Raw genomic sequence first — 14358 nt, forward strand, 5'->3', positions numbered from 1 at the left:
GCTCAATTTTTTTCTTTTGGAAGTAACAAAAATCAAATTATAAATTTTTTTTATTATAAAAATTTTGATAATATATCATAAAATTACTTATTTCAAAAATTTAATACGTTAAATAGGAATATATATAAAGAGTTATATATCTAATATTTTTCACGTGCTTATTATATATTGACGAATAATTTTGTTTAATATTCTAAAAAAAAGAGATCAATTTATTAAATTTTTATGTTTGTTAAGAATCAATTCGAGACATTACTCTAAAATAATATGCAACTATATGTATGTGTATAGCATATTATATTACCAATATAATAAGAACCTTTTTATATTTAGGGAAAATTCCACTCTTTTTTTTTTAGAGATGTTAAAATGACACTCTCCTCATTTTTATTTGTAAAATGTACATTTTCTCCCTTTATAACTTTTAAAAAACCTCCTCTTTAATCTACTTTAAATTTTTGTGTTAACTAATGTTAACTTTATCTATTTTTCAAAAAAATTATTTTTTACAAAAATACCCTTTAGCGAAAAATTTTATTTTTTTTTCATTAAATTTTGCTTACCAAAACATCCTTTAATAAAATTTTTTTATTGATTAAATTGTATTTTTACCAAAATATTTTTAAAAAAATTTAATAATTAAAAAATTATTGAAGGGTATCTTAAAAAAATAATTTAATTTTTTTAAAAAATTGATAAAATTAACATTAGTTAATAAATTTTTTTTTAAAATAAATTAAAAAAACGATTTTTTAAAAGTTATAGAAAAAGAAAATGTACATTTTACAAATAGAGAGAATGAAAATGTCATTTAGCATCTCTCAAAAAAAGAGAATGAAATTTTCTCTTATATTGACTTTTGAATTCGTAACATATATATACATGCTAGATTATACTACTAGCGTTTATTATAGGTTGTGACTTCGAAATTCTCTATTTTCGGTAAAAAAAAAAATCTTTTCTAATAAATTCCACTATAAAAATAATAGATTATGTCATTATTTGAATTCTTCTTTCTATTCGTACTAGGCTACCCGAAAATAAACAAATATTATTCCATGTATAAGTTGGAACGTATACGTATACGCTTATACCTATATCAATTTTGTTTGATAGCTAGTATGAACAAATTAAAGTCAGTAGTCTCTCATTCACAATTGATCACTGCGTAGTAATAGTAATAATAAGCTTATTACGCTAAAAAAAAATATAGATAAATAATTCTTAATCGACTAACTTTAAACAATTATAATTAATATTAATTGATTTTATATTTTTAAAAAAATAAAATTTAAATAATTACTAATTAATGATAATTTAAAAATCAGAATTACTAATTAATAACAAGTTGACTGCTAATTAGTTGATTGGGCGTTAGTTATCAAGCAATTCTTATGCTAATTATATATGCATGTGTAACATCTTTTTGGCTGATTACATATTGAAAATGAAATTGTTTCTCACTATAATGTACGGACACTGACACGGACACGGGACACAATACAACACAGAATACGCAGACACACGAATTTGAAAATCTTACAAGATACGTGAACACAGCATATATATAGAATATAAAGTATTTTTTAGATAAATTATAATAAATTTTTGATATTTTATTGCTGTTAAAATATAAAATAATTTTTTAACTATTTTTTATGTCTTTTTTTAATTATATAAAAGTATCTAAAATATTTTTTGTTTTAATAAATAATAATATATATTATTTCTAAATTCATTTCAACAATATAAGTTAAAAATAAGGCTGGACACGCAGACACGTGATGGTATTTAGGTGTGTCCAAGTGTGTCTGGAAAATTTTTTTTTATTTTTTATTAAGATACGATTGAACACGGCAGACACACGTGTCGGACGAGTATCGCGTCCGAAATGTGTCCGACACGCGGATACGGCAACTCAACGAAGTGTCCGTACTTCATAGATTTCTCATTAGGTGGTTATCAAGTGGATTTGAGAATCAATCTTCAATGTAATCATGTTCATATTTATTTCATTCTTTTTAGGGTTTAGCATCGATATTCAAATTTTATTATAAAGAAATTAATTAATTCAATCCGAATAAGTATCCCATTATATGTATAAATGACTTGGTGAATAGATAGAATGACTTGATCATTAGATAGAATAAGTTATTTAATTTGATTCATATTTTTTGCCTTTTGGTTATAAATAACCTTTTTGGATGAATATGAGTAAAGGTTTGAAAATCGAATCCGTTATTAAATTAGTAGAGTTAGAGATTCAAAAAGTAAATAAAAATATAACTAGGATTAAATCGAATATAATGAAATGATATATTTATGTATAAAATTATATTTTTTAAAAATTGTGTGTAATTTATTATTTTAATTAGATTAACCGCTAAAAAATCATACCGGTTCAATCGATTAATTGTTTTTTTGGTTTTTGACTGATTTATTGCTAAACGATTTATACCTTAAAATAAACTAATCTTTTAACTTAAAATAAACTAATCTGTTAACTGAATTAAACCAGTTAATTCAGTCTGATTTTCAGAATTATATTAATAATAAAATGTTCTCATTTTTTCTTTATTTTTCTTTTATTTTCGTTAATACGTAATTACTTAAAAAATTCTGAAAATAAAGAGAAAAGTAAAATAAATTATGGCTTTCAAGTTTCATGTGAACATTTGTGGTCTGAACTGAAACTCTGAACTCAGGAGAACTCAAGAGCGATACCCTTTTTTTTAGTCAACTTCAAAGCTTCATTTTTGGTCTTGGTCAACGTCAAATTAATAAACTCAGATACAAACAAATGTTCTTTTTGGGCCTGACAAGATCCATGTAAGAAACTATTATGAAAGGTCCACCTAAGCATTATTGGACCATGCTACTCTTTTTAAAATTTAGACCAAAGCTATTACCAAAAAAAAAATGAGGACCAAAGCTGAAAAATAACATAAGAAAATAATCTAAAAGAATGATTATCCAATCAACGGTGCGTCTTTAGGCCCGTTCTATTAAACAGACAGAAATAAGTTGTTGTTGGACAACTTAGAAAGACGAAAAAGGGTATTTTATTGGTCTATTGCTCTGATTATTGATGACGGTTATAAAGGGTATTTTAGACGTTTCGCCTGTCCCACGTGCAATTCAAGGCAATCAAGTTCAGTTACAATTGGAGTCGTCTTTCTCGCGCAGTTGCCACTTGCCTGATTCCCCTCAAGTCTGCAGAATTTACAAATCCAATTCCCATTTTCATCCGTTTTCTGATTCCTAATGAGCAACAATAATCAGAGGTTGTTGAACCCGAACTCGAACCCGAATCCGAATCCGAATCCGGAAAGGGTGCTGGCAATCCCAGTGAAGAAGACTGATCCGGTGGAGCTGTACCGACCGTTACGCGAGTTGGTAGCGAGAAAATACTCAGAGAGCGATGCAGAGAAAGTTGAAAGCGTTCTGGAAACCCTAAACAAATGCCGCAGCGACATGGTGGAGCGGGGGGACCTCTCCCTTCCCATGCAACGTGACTGCCTCATCCACTACTTCAAATGCCTCTGCATGGTTGAGCCACTCTTCATCGCTATCTCCTCCGACGCCGATTCCGAACTTATCAACTTTGTCTGGTACGACGCCTTCTACTCTGAGCATAATAATGGAGTCAGCTCGCAGCACAACAGCATCCAATTGGAGATGGCTGCTGTTGTCTTCAACATTGGCGCCGTATGCAGCCAGATTGGGGCCTCTTCCGACCGCACCACGGCCCTTGGCCGTCACCTTGCAATGGACGCCTTCAATGCCGCCGCCATATTCTTCTTGAAACTCTGGAAGGATCTCGTCAAGGACGTCTCCGCCACCCTCGACTTGACTCTCCTCTTCGCCGAGAGTCTTCACTGCCTCTTCTCCGCTCAGGCTTTGGAGCTCAAATCACAGCAACAACTCAAAGACAACAGCAGTTCGGCTTTCGAAAAATATAGATGTGCCGTTTCGTTTCAATCGGTCAGTTTTGCCCCTAGACTGATTTTACATTTTATTTTATTTTTTTTATTTTAGATTTTCAATATTATGATGATGATGATGATGATGATGATGTAGGCTTCTGAGCATTATCAGAGAGCGTATGATCTGATAGTAGGTGATTCGGTTGCAACCGAGCATGTCCACAAATTTGACCAAACCTGGATAACTCATCTTCATCAGAAGAAGGAATTCTTTCAAGTGGAGGCACGTCAGAGGCTATCATCCGTCCAACCCATATCCCAGCCACTTAGATCATTCTCATCTATCTGTGCTCTTGATCATGATGCAGAATCTGTCAATGAAAAATTAGTTAGAGCGATTTGCTGGCGTGTGGACCAGTGGATGCCCAAGCTAGAAGGAGTATACCTTGACCTCGTCCTTTCCGAGGACAGCCCTTTCAAGATTATGGATGGTGGAAAGCTGGTAGCTAACCCATGGGACATGCCTCCTCCTTATCCAACGAATTTTGCAATCCCCTCGTCTTCGTCTTCGTCTTCATCACATATTCTGGCATTGCCTTTGAAGAAGAGTGAGCCGTTGGACCTCTATGAGTCCTTGCGCAATTACTTTGTCCTCAAATACTCTGAGAGTGTGGCAAAGAGTGTAGAAGGCCTTCTCGAATTGCTAAACAAATTGCGTAGTGAAATGCTGCGTGATGACCTCTCTCTACCCTTGCGCCGTGACTGCCTCATCCGCTATTTCAAATGCCTTTGCATGATTGAGCCTTTGTTCCCCATGACTACCTCACCCAACCCACCTATCTTTGTTTGGTACAATGCCTTCAACCCACAAGAGAACTCTTCTCAGCACAACATCCATTTGGAGAAGGCCTCTGTTCTCTTCAACCTGGGAGCCCTCGGCTCCCACATTGCTCTCTCCTGCGATCTCACCACCATCCAAGGCCAGCGCATTGCCATAGACGCCTTACATGATGCTTCATATTGGTTCTTAATACTAACGCATGAGGCTGAGAAGGCATCTGCCACCATTGACTTGTCAATAAGCTGCACCCAGATGCTGCACGAGATAATAAGCGCGCAGGTTGCTGACTTGGAATGCAATTTTCCTCATCCCCGTTATGCATCAGTTTCTGCTGGATGTCCTGTATGAATCGTCATCTACCTTTTCGGTTGATCTTTTCTTAGCGCATTTTATTTTTGTCAATCTTGATTTCTTGAATTGTTTGATTGGGATAATGTAGGTTTTTGTGCTTTATCGGAAAGCTTTTGACATGTCGACATTGGGGCCTTTAGCTGAGACTCGTGTTCAATCCTTGATAGCTCAACATCTTCTGTCGATTATGAGAACCTGCTTTATTGAATTTGCTCCTAGTGATGTCACTGAACAATTTCTTATAGGGTATTGTAAGGCTGCACAATTTCTTACAGGGTATCGTATTCCAGTGGGATGTCAACCACCATGCTTGGACCTTCTCTCCAAGGCTGGCCCTGTCATGATTAAGGATGAAAATCTTGTGGCCAACCTTAGTGGCAGTGACATTCGCATTGGAGGAGATGAGCTCCCAGGAGACCACAGTAACATGGCCATAGACCAAAACTGAACAAGCTTTAGGAATTACCTGTTTATTTTCATTTTTAAATTGGATATTGGAATTTTGTTTGTTGATGCTAGAAGCCTAGAACTAAATTTGTGAATATATTATCCTCATAATTTTGTTTGATGATGTGTGAATATTTGTTTGTTGACGTGTGAATACTGAATATATTCCTTCTTATTTCTCATTAATTTGTAGTGATTTGTATGCCTCTGATCTTGTAGCCTTTATTAGTTATTGTTGTATATTGGCAGATAGAAGGTATCATATTGTTTTCTTTTGTTTTAGAGATATAACAGAGAGAACAATGTATATATTTTGCTTGGTTCTCCACAAATTTTGAATCAAATATTTTTGTCCTAATAAATTTTTATTATTTCAAAATTTTTTACAAATATTATTGTCAGACAAATTGATCTTCCCATTACTTTTAATAAAGTTTTTGAAGACTAAAGTGTTTCCTTTGAACCAAAATTTGGTTGATTACTCTTTCCTAAATATGCAAGCATTTCCATCTGGTTGGCCATGAAAGCTTTCATTTTCTTTCTAGTATCATTGTGAATGATCTTGGAAATAAAACAGTTGTGAAATTACTGAGAACAGTGACAAGGAATAGTCTCTCACTCTTTCTCTAATTTATTTTCTATTTTTCCCTTTGGAAAATAATAGATTAGGTATTTCCTTTGCTTGGAATGTGGAAGAGAGTACATCTTTGTGTCGTTTTATTCTTTATTATAACAAATTTCCTCGTGTTCTTTTCTTGTTTGAGAATTGAGATTAATTAATCACTCTGGTTCAAAACTATTGCTTCTATTGTTATTCAAATCCTTCAAAATTTATTGTTTGTATCTACACAATTTTCATGATGTGCTGCTACTAGATCCATTGATGAGTTCTGCACTGTTCATTGCGGTTTTCTTACCTAACAAGGTTGAAGGGTCACTGCTCATTTTGTATTGTTGGTAAACTAGTCATGATTAAATTTGTTTGTTGTCATCTGGTAGAGTAATTTCTTTTCTAATGATATCTGTTTATAGGAGAAAGGGTAGTCCCAAATTCAAAGTAAAAAAACAAAAAAGAAAGGAATTTCTTCTCTGATATTAAATAATTTTCTTGTCAGTTCTTTTTATATGTATAAAATCCAATCTTATTGTGTGTGGATGCACATAATTTCTTCTACTTTTTGGGATTCCCCACTTAGTCTTTCCCATTGTATTTTGTAAAGCAAAACTCTGCCAGTATCAACAATTGTATTAACCTTATTGATTTATTGCTTCCGTTGTCTCTCATTCAAGAGTGAAAGAAATATATATTTTCTTTATTTCCTTGATCTGATTCTAGAATATGTTGCAATGATTACTTATTTTAACAATTTATATGTATATATGGCCATTTGTAACTATTTAGTTGGGCCATGCTGGGGTAGCTATAGCATTTGGATATCTTAAATGCTAGCTTGCCTACTTGTGTTATCTTCTCTCTTTTTTTTTTTTGGGAACATCATAACATCAAGAGTATCTTTTGATTTGCACTTCCCATCATTTGGTTATGACCTGCGTTTGGGCTATGTCTTGGTCACCATATTCTTCTGATGATTAAAGCTGAATGCTTTCCTAATAGGCTTCTGTATGATCTATGAAAGCATTGAAGATAGTCTATAAACAAAATAAAGTATATGCTAATGCCTTTCATGTTACTCAAGAATGAATTTTGCTCTCTGCCCTTTTTGCTCTTTGCGGTGGTTGAATTGTTAGAATTGATCAAACAAACAAACATGCAGTTACTAAGCTCTGTAAAGCACAAAATATCTTCTCAAAGGTGATCATCTATTGTAGCTGGGATTCAAACATGAGGACAAGATTATTTTTACTTTGTTGATGCATGTCTTGCAGCAGTAGCACAATCTTTTTATTATTATTATTTTATTTGTAGAATAATCAATTTTGTGGTTGGATAGAAAATATTAAACTTACATTTGAATTTGAATTTGAATTTTTGTGAGATGATGACGAAGAAGAGAAAACACAGAGGACTGGGGTGAAAGAAATGCTGAAGGGGAGGGCTACAACAAGGAGAAAATCCATATAGAAGATGATTTTACTGATCCGGAGCCTGATTATGAGGAAAGCAAAGCAGAAACGGACTCAACAATTGGGTATGTTAAGGTAAAGCCATTTTCCAAATGGACCACGAATAAATTTTCTTCAGTGCCATTTTCTTTTTAATGGGTAGAGCCACAAGGTGGTTGAAGAAATTTTAGATATGTGATGAAGTGAGTTACCTCTGTGTGCTTTGTCTTCCTTAGAACCTACTACCAACATTTGTAACATTTTTTGTGTTCCCTGTGTTTCTTGAATTTATTGCTTGGTGAGTCTATGGTATGCTCCTATGTGTCCTTGAGTTCTTTGTTGCTTCTTTCTAGCATTCATTACTTCAATCTTCCATACTTGCTTCTTTGTCTTCCTATGTAGATTTTTTTTTTCTCCTTTTCAATCTCGGCCATGCATGTTATTGTCAAGCTTAGGAATCATGTTTCCCGGTAAGCAATTCTTCGATTTCGGATTGATGTCTTAACTCTTGCCCATTTTTTCTTTCTATTTTTTGTTCGATATAAACATTGAGTTGATTGTGACATCTACAAATTTTAATTTCTTTCATCTTCTCATTCTTAGATTTAAGGGTAAATGACAAATAAACTTACACTTAATTTTTTAACCAAAATTTGTTATGCATAATTTTCTGACTATTGAAGCTATGAGATACATAATTCTCTCCGTCAAGTAACTCTTTAAATATTTTTCTATTTGTATAAGACTGAGATGATTGTGATTTCTACAAATTTTAATTTCTTCTGTCTTCTCATTCTTAAATTTAAGAATATAGAACAAATAGGCCAACTATTTTCTTTGTAGCATATAGGTTTTTAACTAAAATTAATTATGCATAAGTTTCTTACTATTAAAAATATGAGCTGCATAATTCTCTTGGCTCATTATTTATGACTCGTTAACATTTATGGTCTGAAAGACTCAAACTCTCAACTCAGTAGAACTCAAGAGTGATACCTGATTACCTGGTCTTTTGTTTTTGGTCAACTTCAAAGCTTCATTTTTGGTCTTGATCAACGTCAAAGTAATAAAACTCAGATACAAACACGTTTTCTTTTTGGGCCTGACAAGATCCATATAAGCAACTAAGTAAAAGGTCAACCTAAACATTATTGGACCATGGAACTGTTTCAAAATTTGGACCAAAGCTGAAAAGTAAAATAATAAAAGAATCTACAGAAAATGATTACCCAATCGATGGTGCGTCTTTAGGGCCGTTTTGTTAAACACGGGGAAATAGTTTGTTGTGGACAATTAGAAAGACGGAAAAGGACGAAGAAACACTCTTGTTAAGTAGATATAAGCCGGCCGATATTTTTTTTTTTCGAAAGATAGAAAGATATTGGAAAAACACCTTTGTTTTTGAACCACTTCAAAATATCATTTTTTTTCTTTCAATGCTTATTTTGGCAAAAATAGAATCTTTAGGGATCAAAATAATAATTTACTTATAAAAATTGGATTAACAAAAATTTTGAAGATATGGTTTAATTGAATAGTGGGATAAGTAGTCTGATTTTGCATAAGCGTTTTGGTATGTGGAGATAGCCTAGAAGATTTTGTGGTTAATTACTGAAAGAATAGTTATAATCAACGCATTGGTCTGTTGCTCTGAATTGGCAAGTTTATAGAATATAGACAGTTAGACACACCTCACCTCCTATAAAAGTTAAAACTAAGGGAGAGAGTACAGAATTTACAAATCCAGTTGCGATGTCCATCCATTTTCTGATTCCTAATCTATTCTATTCTGATTCCTAATCCTACCCTATCCTGATTCGCCGCCGCCATGAGCAACAAGAAGCAGAGGTTGTTGAACCCGAATACGAATCCGGAAGAGGTGCTGGCAGTCCCCGTGAAGCAGAGTGATCCGGTGGAGCTGTACCGGCCGTTACGCAATTTGGTAACGAGAATATACTCAGAGAGCAATGCAGAGAAAGTTGAAAGCGTTCTGGAAACCCTAAACAAATGCCGCAGCGACATGGTGGAGCGAGGGGACCTCTCCCTTCCCATGCAACGTGACTGCCTCATCCACTACTTCAAATGCCTCTGCATGGTTGAGCCACTCTTCTCCGATGCGGACTCCGATGCGGACTCCGACGCCATCGTCTTTGTCTGGTACGACGCCTTCTACTCTGAGCATGAGGGAGGGGTCTCCTCCCAGCGCAACAGCATCCAATTGGAGATGGCTGCTGTTCTCTTCAACCTTGGCGCCATATGCAGCCAGATTGGGGCCTCTTTCGACCGCACCACCGCCCTTGGCCGTCACCTTGCAATGGACGCCTTCATTGCCGCCGCCAGATTCTTCATGAAACTTTGGGAGGTTCACGCCAAGGAGGTCTCCGCCACCCTCGACTTGAGTCCCCTCTTCGCTGAGAGTCTTCACTGCCTCTTCTACGCTCAGGCTTTGGAGCTCAAATTACAGCAACAACAAAACAACAACAGCAGTTCGGCTCTTGAAAAAAATCGATGTGCCTTTTTGTTTGAATCGGTCAGTCTTGCCCCAAGATTGATTTTACATTTTTATCTTTTTATTTTAGATTTTTAATACGATGATGATGATGATGTAGGTTTCTGCGCATTATGAGAGAGCGTATAATCTGATACTGGGTGATTCGGCTGCAATCGACCATGTCCTCGCATTTGACCCAACCTGGATAACTCATCTTCTGAAGAAGGGCAAATTCTTTCGGGAGGAGGCACGTCAGAGGCGATCATCCATCCTACCCAAATCCCTGACACATGAACCACCATTCTCGTCTAGGTTATCTTGTGCTATTCTTGATCATGATGCAGAATCTGTCACTGAAAAATTAGTTAGAGGGACTTGCAGGCGATTGGACCTGTGGATACCCAAGCTAGAAGGATGGTACCTTGACGTCGTCCTTTCCGAGGACACCCCTTTCAAGATTATCGATGGTAGAAAGCTGGTGGCTAACCCATGGGACATGCCTCCTCCTTATCCAACAAATTACGCAATCCTCTCGTCTTCCTCTTCGTCTTCGTCACATATTCTGGCATTGCCTTTGAAGAAGAGTGAGCCCTTGGACCTCTACGAGTCCTTGCGCAATTACTTTGTTGTCAATTACTCTGAGAGTGTGGCAAAGAGAGTAGAAGGCGTTTTCGAAATGGTAAACAAATTGCGTAGTGAAATGCTGCGTGATGACCTCCCTGTACTCATGCGCCGTGACTGCCTCATCCGCTATTTCAAATGCCTTTGCATGATTGAGCCTTTGTTCCCCATGACTACCTCACCCAACCCACCTATCTTTGTTTGGTACAATGCCTTCAACCCACAAGAGAACTCTTCTCAGCACAACATCCATTTGGAGAAGGCCTCTGTTCTCTTCAACCTGGGAGCCCTCGGCTCCCACATTGCTCTCTCCTGCGATATCACCACCCTCCAAGGCCAGCGCATTGCCATAAACGCCTTACAAGATGCTGCATATTGGTTCTTAATACTAACGCATGAGGCTGAGAAGGCATCTGCCACCATTGACTTGTCAATAAGCTGCACCCAGATGCTGCGCGAGATAATAACCGCTCAGATTGCTGACTTGGAATGCAGGTTTCCTCAACCTCGTTTTGTATCAGATTCTGTTGGATGTCCTGTATGAATCGTCATCTACCTTTTCAGTTGATCTTTTCTTAGCACATTTGATTTTTGTCAATCTTGATTTGTTAAATTGTTTGATTGGGATGATGTAGGTTTCTCTGCTTTACCGGAAAGCTTTTGAACTGTCGGCATTGGGGCCTTTAGCTGAGACTCGTCCTGTCAAATCCTTGATACCTAAGTATCTTGGGTCTAATTTGATAACCTGCCATAATGAATTTGCACCTGTTGATGTCACTGAAGAATTTATTACAGGGTATTGTAAGGCTGTACGATTTCTTTCAGGGCATTGTGGGGCTCAACACGAGTTTCCAGCGGGATGTCAACCACCATGCTTGGACCTTCTCTCCGAGGCTGGCCCTGTCATGATTAAGGATGAAAATCTTGTGGCCAACCTTAGAGGCAGTAATATTAGCATTGGAGGAAATGAGCTCCCAGGAGACCACAGTAACATGACCACAGACATAATCTAAACAAGCTTTAGGAATTAACTTTTCATTTTCTTTTTTAAATTGGATATTGGAATTTTGTTTGTAAATGTTATAGAAGCCCAAAACTATTTTTGTGAATATATTATCCTCGTAATTTTGTTTGTTGATGTGTGAATATATTCCTTCTTAGTCCTCACTAATTTGTAGTGATTTGTATGCCTCTGAACTCGTAGCCTTTATTAGTTATTGTTAGTTATTGTTGCATATTGATAGATAGAAGGTATCAAGTTTTGTGACGTGGTAGTACAATATTGGTAGATAGAAGGTATCAAGTTTTGTGACGTGGTAGTAAAGAGAGTGATTTATTCGTTTCTTCTACTTTAGACATATAACAGATAGAACAATGTATATATTTTACTTGGTTCTCCACAAATTTTGAATCAAACACTCTGGTCCTAATAAATTTTTTTATAGTTATTCTTGTCAGACAAATTGATCTTCCGATTACTTTTAATGAAGTTTTTGAAAACCAAAGTGTTTCCTTTGAACCAAAATTTGGTTGATTGCTCTTTCCTAAATATGCAAGCAATTCCGTCTGGTTGGCTGGTTGGCAATAGTGACAAGGAATAGTCTCTTGCTCTTTCTCTAATTTATTTTCTATTTTTTCCTTTGGAAAATAGCAGATTAGGTATTTCCTTTGATTGCTATGTGAAAGTTTTATTCTTTATGATAACAAATTTCCTGTGTTCTTTTCTTATTCAAATCCTTCAAAATTTAGTGTTTGTATCTACACAATTTTCCTGATGTGCTGCTTACTAGATCCATTGATGAGTTCTGCATTGTATCTACACAATATCTCCATTGCTTTCATAGATCATACAAAAGCCTATTAGGAAAGTATTCAGCTTTAATCATTAGAAGAATATGGTGACGAAGACATAGCCCATAAGGCAGGTCATAACCAAGTGATGGGAAGTGCAAATCCAAAAGATACTCTTGATAACACAAGTAGGCAAGCTAGCATTTACAAAGATATCCAAATGCTATAGCTACCCCAGCATGGCCCTACTAAATAATTCTAGAATCAGATCAAGGAACTAAAGAAAAAATATATTTCTTACACTCATGAATGAGAGAACGGAAGCAATACATCAATAAGGTTAAGCTTAAACTCTTGCAATCGTACGTTAGCAAGGGTGTAAAGCTTTCAAGGACAATATATATTTAGGTGTAGATGTTAATTCTTTATTATAATTGTTATAATACTAATTAAGACCATTAAACTTGGTCAAAGTGGTGGTTATATGATATTTGTAGGTTATCCTAAATAATAGGATGCTTTGTCTTTAGATAATCGGGCCAGTTTAGAGCAAGTGCAAACTGCATATATCATAATAGAACAGCTGGCATTAGAAGTTAAAATAACCAGACCAAAAGAAAATAGTCAAAATCCAAAGCTAACCATATCTAAGTAAATATATTAATCGTTTAAATTCTACTGGTCAAAAAACATTACCACCCCTGAACATGTTAAAACCTGCCCTAAGTAATGCAAAATTTGCATTCACTTTACATTGTTGTGTGGTTGCTGATGATCAAGTTAATTTGAATAACATGCAGCATGTGGTTTCAAACAAAAGGGATCCTTGCTTTCCTTTTCCATTTAAGGCTCCTTCATATAAAAGAAGTATGTCTAGATTTCCAGATACTGTGTCAAAAAATGCTGTTGTTGTTTCAACATTATATATCTAAAAGGACAGAAATAAAATAAAATAGGAGACATTTGTGCAATTACCGTTGTGCAATCTTTATAAAGCAAATAGAAAGAGTTGACCATGATTTAGTTTCTAATTCTTTTGGATTATATTTATCCTTTAACAAATCATTTCATAAAATAAATTATAAAGACAAAATAGTCATAAAATTTATTTTGAAAAATCCAATAACCTCCCACTAAAATAAAAAAATTTTGTTACTCCTATAGCTACGATAACACATCTCTTAACAAAAAAAACACAGAGTTTTTATCATCTTTATGTTTTATTTAATTCTATATTAGTTTTAATTTATATCCTTTTATTTTGAATAAGTTGTACTCTTATCAATAGTTTAGTTTCATTCTAATTATTCTATTAAAGTTTTTTTTATCTTGCCGAATTCAAATGTTTTGAAATCTTGCCAAATTCAAATGTATTAAAATTCTAGAGATGAAGTTTTGCTTTTAAGCCCTTTTTGAATTATCATTTGTCAATTGTCACGTTGTTTCTATTTTTGGTTAATTAACTTCCAATACCAATTTGAATTTATTATTATTTGTTGTTGTGGGTCGTCTTTACAACTATTATTGTTAATTTGTTGTTAAAGGTTGGAAAAATTGTGGAAGAGGAAGTATGAAAGTAGAAAATTTTATTATTGAAATATCACATTTGTGATATCATAAATCAGAGACAGTATCATATCAGTATCATGTAAACTAAAACTATTTTTTTTTTCCTTGTATATATATACACTATCTATTAATTTTCTTATATATTAAATAATTATAATAATATAATAACATTGAAATCAAATAACATATTAAATTTGTTACATTAAAACTAAAAAATTATATATTTTACTCTTAGATTTAACAAAATATATTTTTGA

General features: G+C 34.5%; 2 protein-coding genes and 2 long non-coding RNA genes across 6 annotated transcripts in view; 3 read left to right on the plus strand and 1 right to left on the minus strand.

Annotated features, from left to right (window-relative positions):
- Nucleotides 1103-13522, minus strand: LOC110268652. Its single transcript, XR_002356931.1, has 3 exons — nt 13508-13522; nt 12564-13420; nt 1103-1116 (listed from the first exon to the last, which is right to left on the minus strand). It is a non-coding gene; the product is annotated as an uncharacterized LOC110268652 (long non-coding RNA).
- On the plus strand, nt 3248-5689 carry LOC107623788. The gene is made up of 3 exons (XM_016326166.2): nt 3248-3984; nt 4081-5109; nt 5207-5689. Exons 1-3 carry the CDS (start codon nt 3265-3267, stop codon nt 5564-5566), a joined length of 2109 nt encoding a protein of 702 aa, XP_016181652.1. The 5' UTR covers nt 3248-3264; the 3' UTR covers nt 5567-5689.
- On the plus strand, nt 5829-8192 carry LOC110268651. Of its 3 annotated transcripts, none has more exons than XR_002356928.1 (2): nt 5829-7231; nt 7563-8192. It is a non-coding gene; the product is annotated as an uncharacterized LOC110268651 (long non-coding RNA). The 3 variants fall into 3 exon arrangements; XR_002356929.1 differs by having other exon boundaries at nt 7575-8192; XR_002356930.1 differs by having other exon boundaries at nt 7589-8192.
- Nucleotides 9380-14358, plus strand: part of LOC107626670 — a 27845-nt gene continuing 22866 nt past the window's right edge. Inside the window, exons 1-3 of the mRNA XM_016329569.2 lie at nt 9380-10159; nt 10239-11279; nt 11377-11712. Of these exons, the coding sequence (XP_016185055.2) occupies nt 9458-10159; nt 10239-11279; nt 11377-11712 (2079 nt within the window). The 5' untranslated portion in view covers nt 9380-9457. The remainder of the gene's footprint in view (nt 10160-10238; nt 11280-11376; nt 11713-14358) is intronic.

The sequence above is a fragment of the Arachis ipaensis genome, chromosome B02, assembly GCF_000816755.2.
Source record: "Arachis ipaensis cultivar K30076 chromosome B02, Araip1.1, whole genome shotgun sequence".
In the NCBI taxonomy this organism is placed as follows: Eukaryota; Viridiplantae; Streptophyta; class Magnoliopsida; order Fabales; family Fabaceae; genus Arachis; species Arachis ipaensis.

What these genes read in the sequence shown, in the direction of transcription:
- LOC107623788 (XM_016326166.2), top strand. Translation starts at nt 3,265, where the DNA reads ATGAGCAACAATAATCAGAGGTTGTTGAACCCGAACTCGAACCCGAAT. An exon ending in GTGCCGTTTCGTTTCAATCG is followed by an intron (nt 3,985 to 4,080) that starts GTCAGTTTTGCC and finishes ATGATGATGTAG; the next exon opens with GCTTCTGAGCATTATCAGAG. An exon ending in CAGTTTCTGCTGGATGTCCT is followed by an intron (nt 5,110 to 5,206) that starts GTATGAATCGTC and finishes GGGATAATGTAG; the next exon opens with GTTTTTGTGCTTTATCGGAA.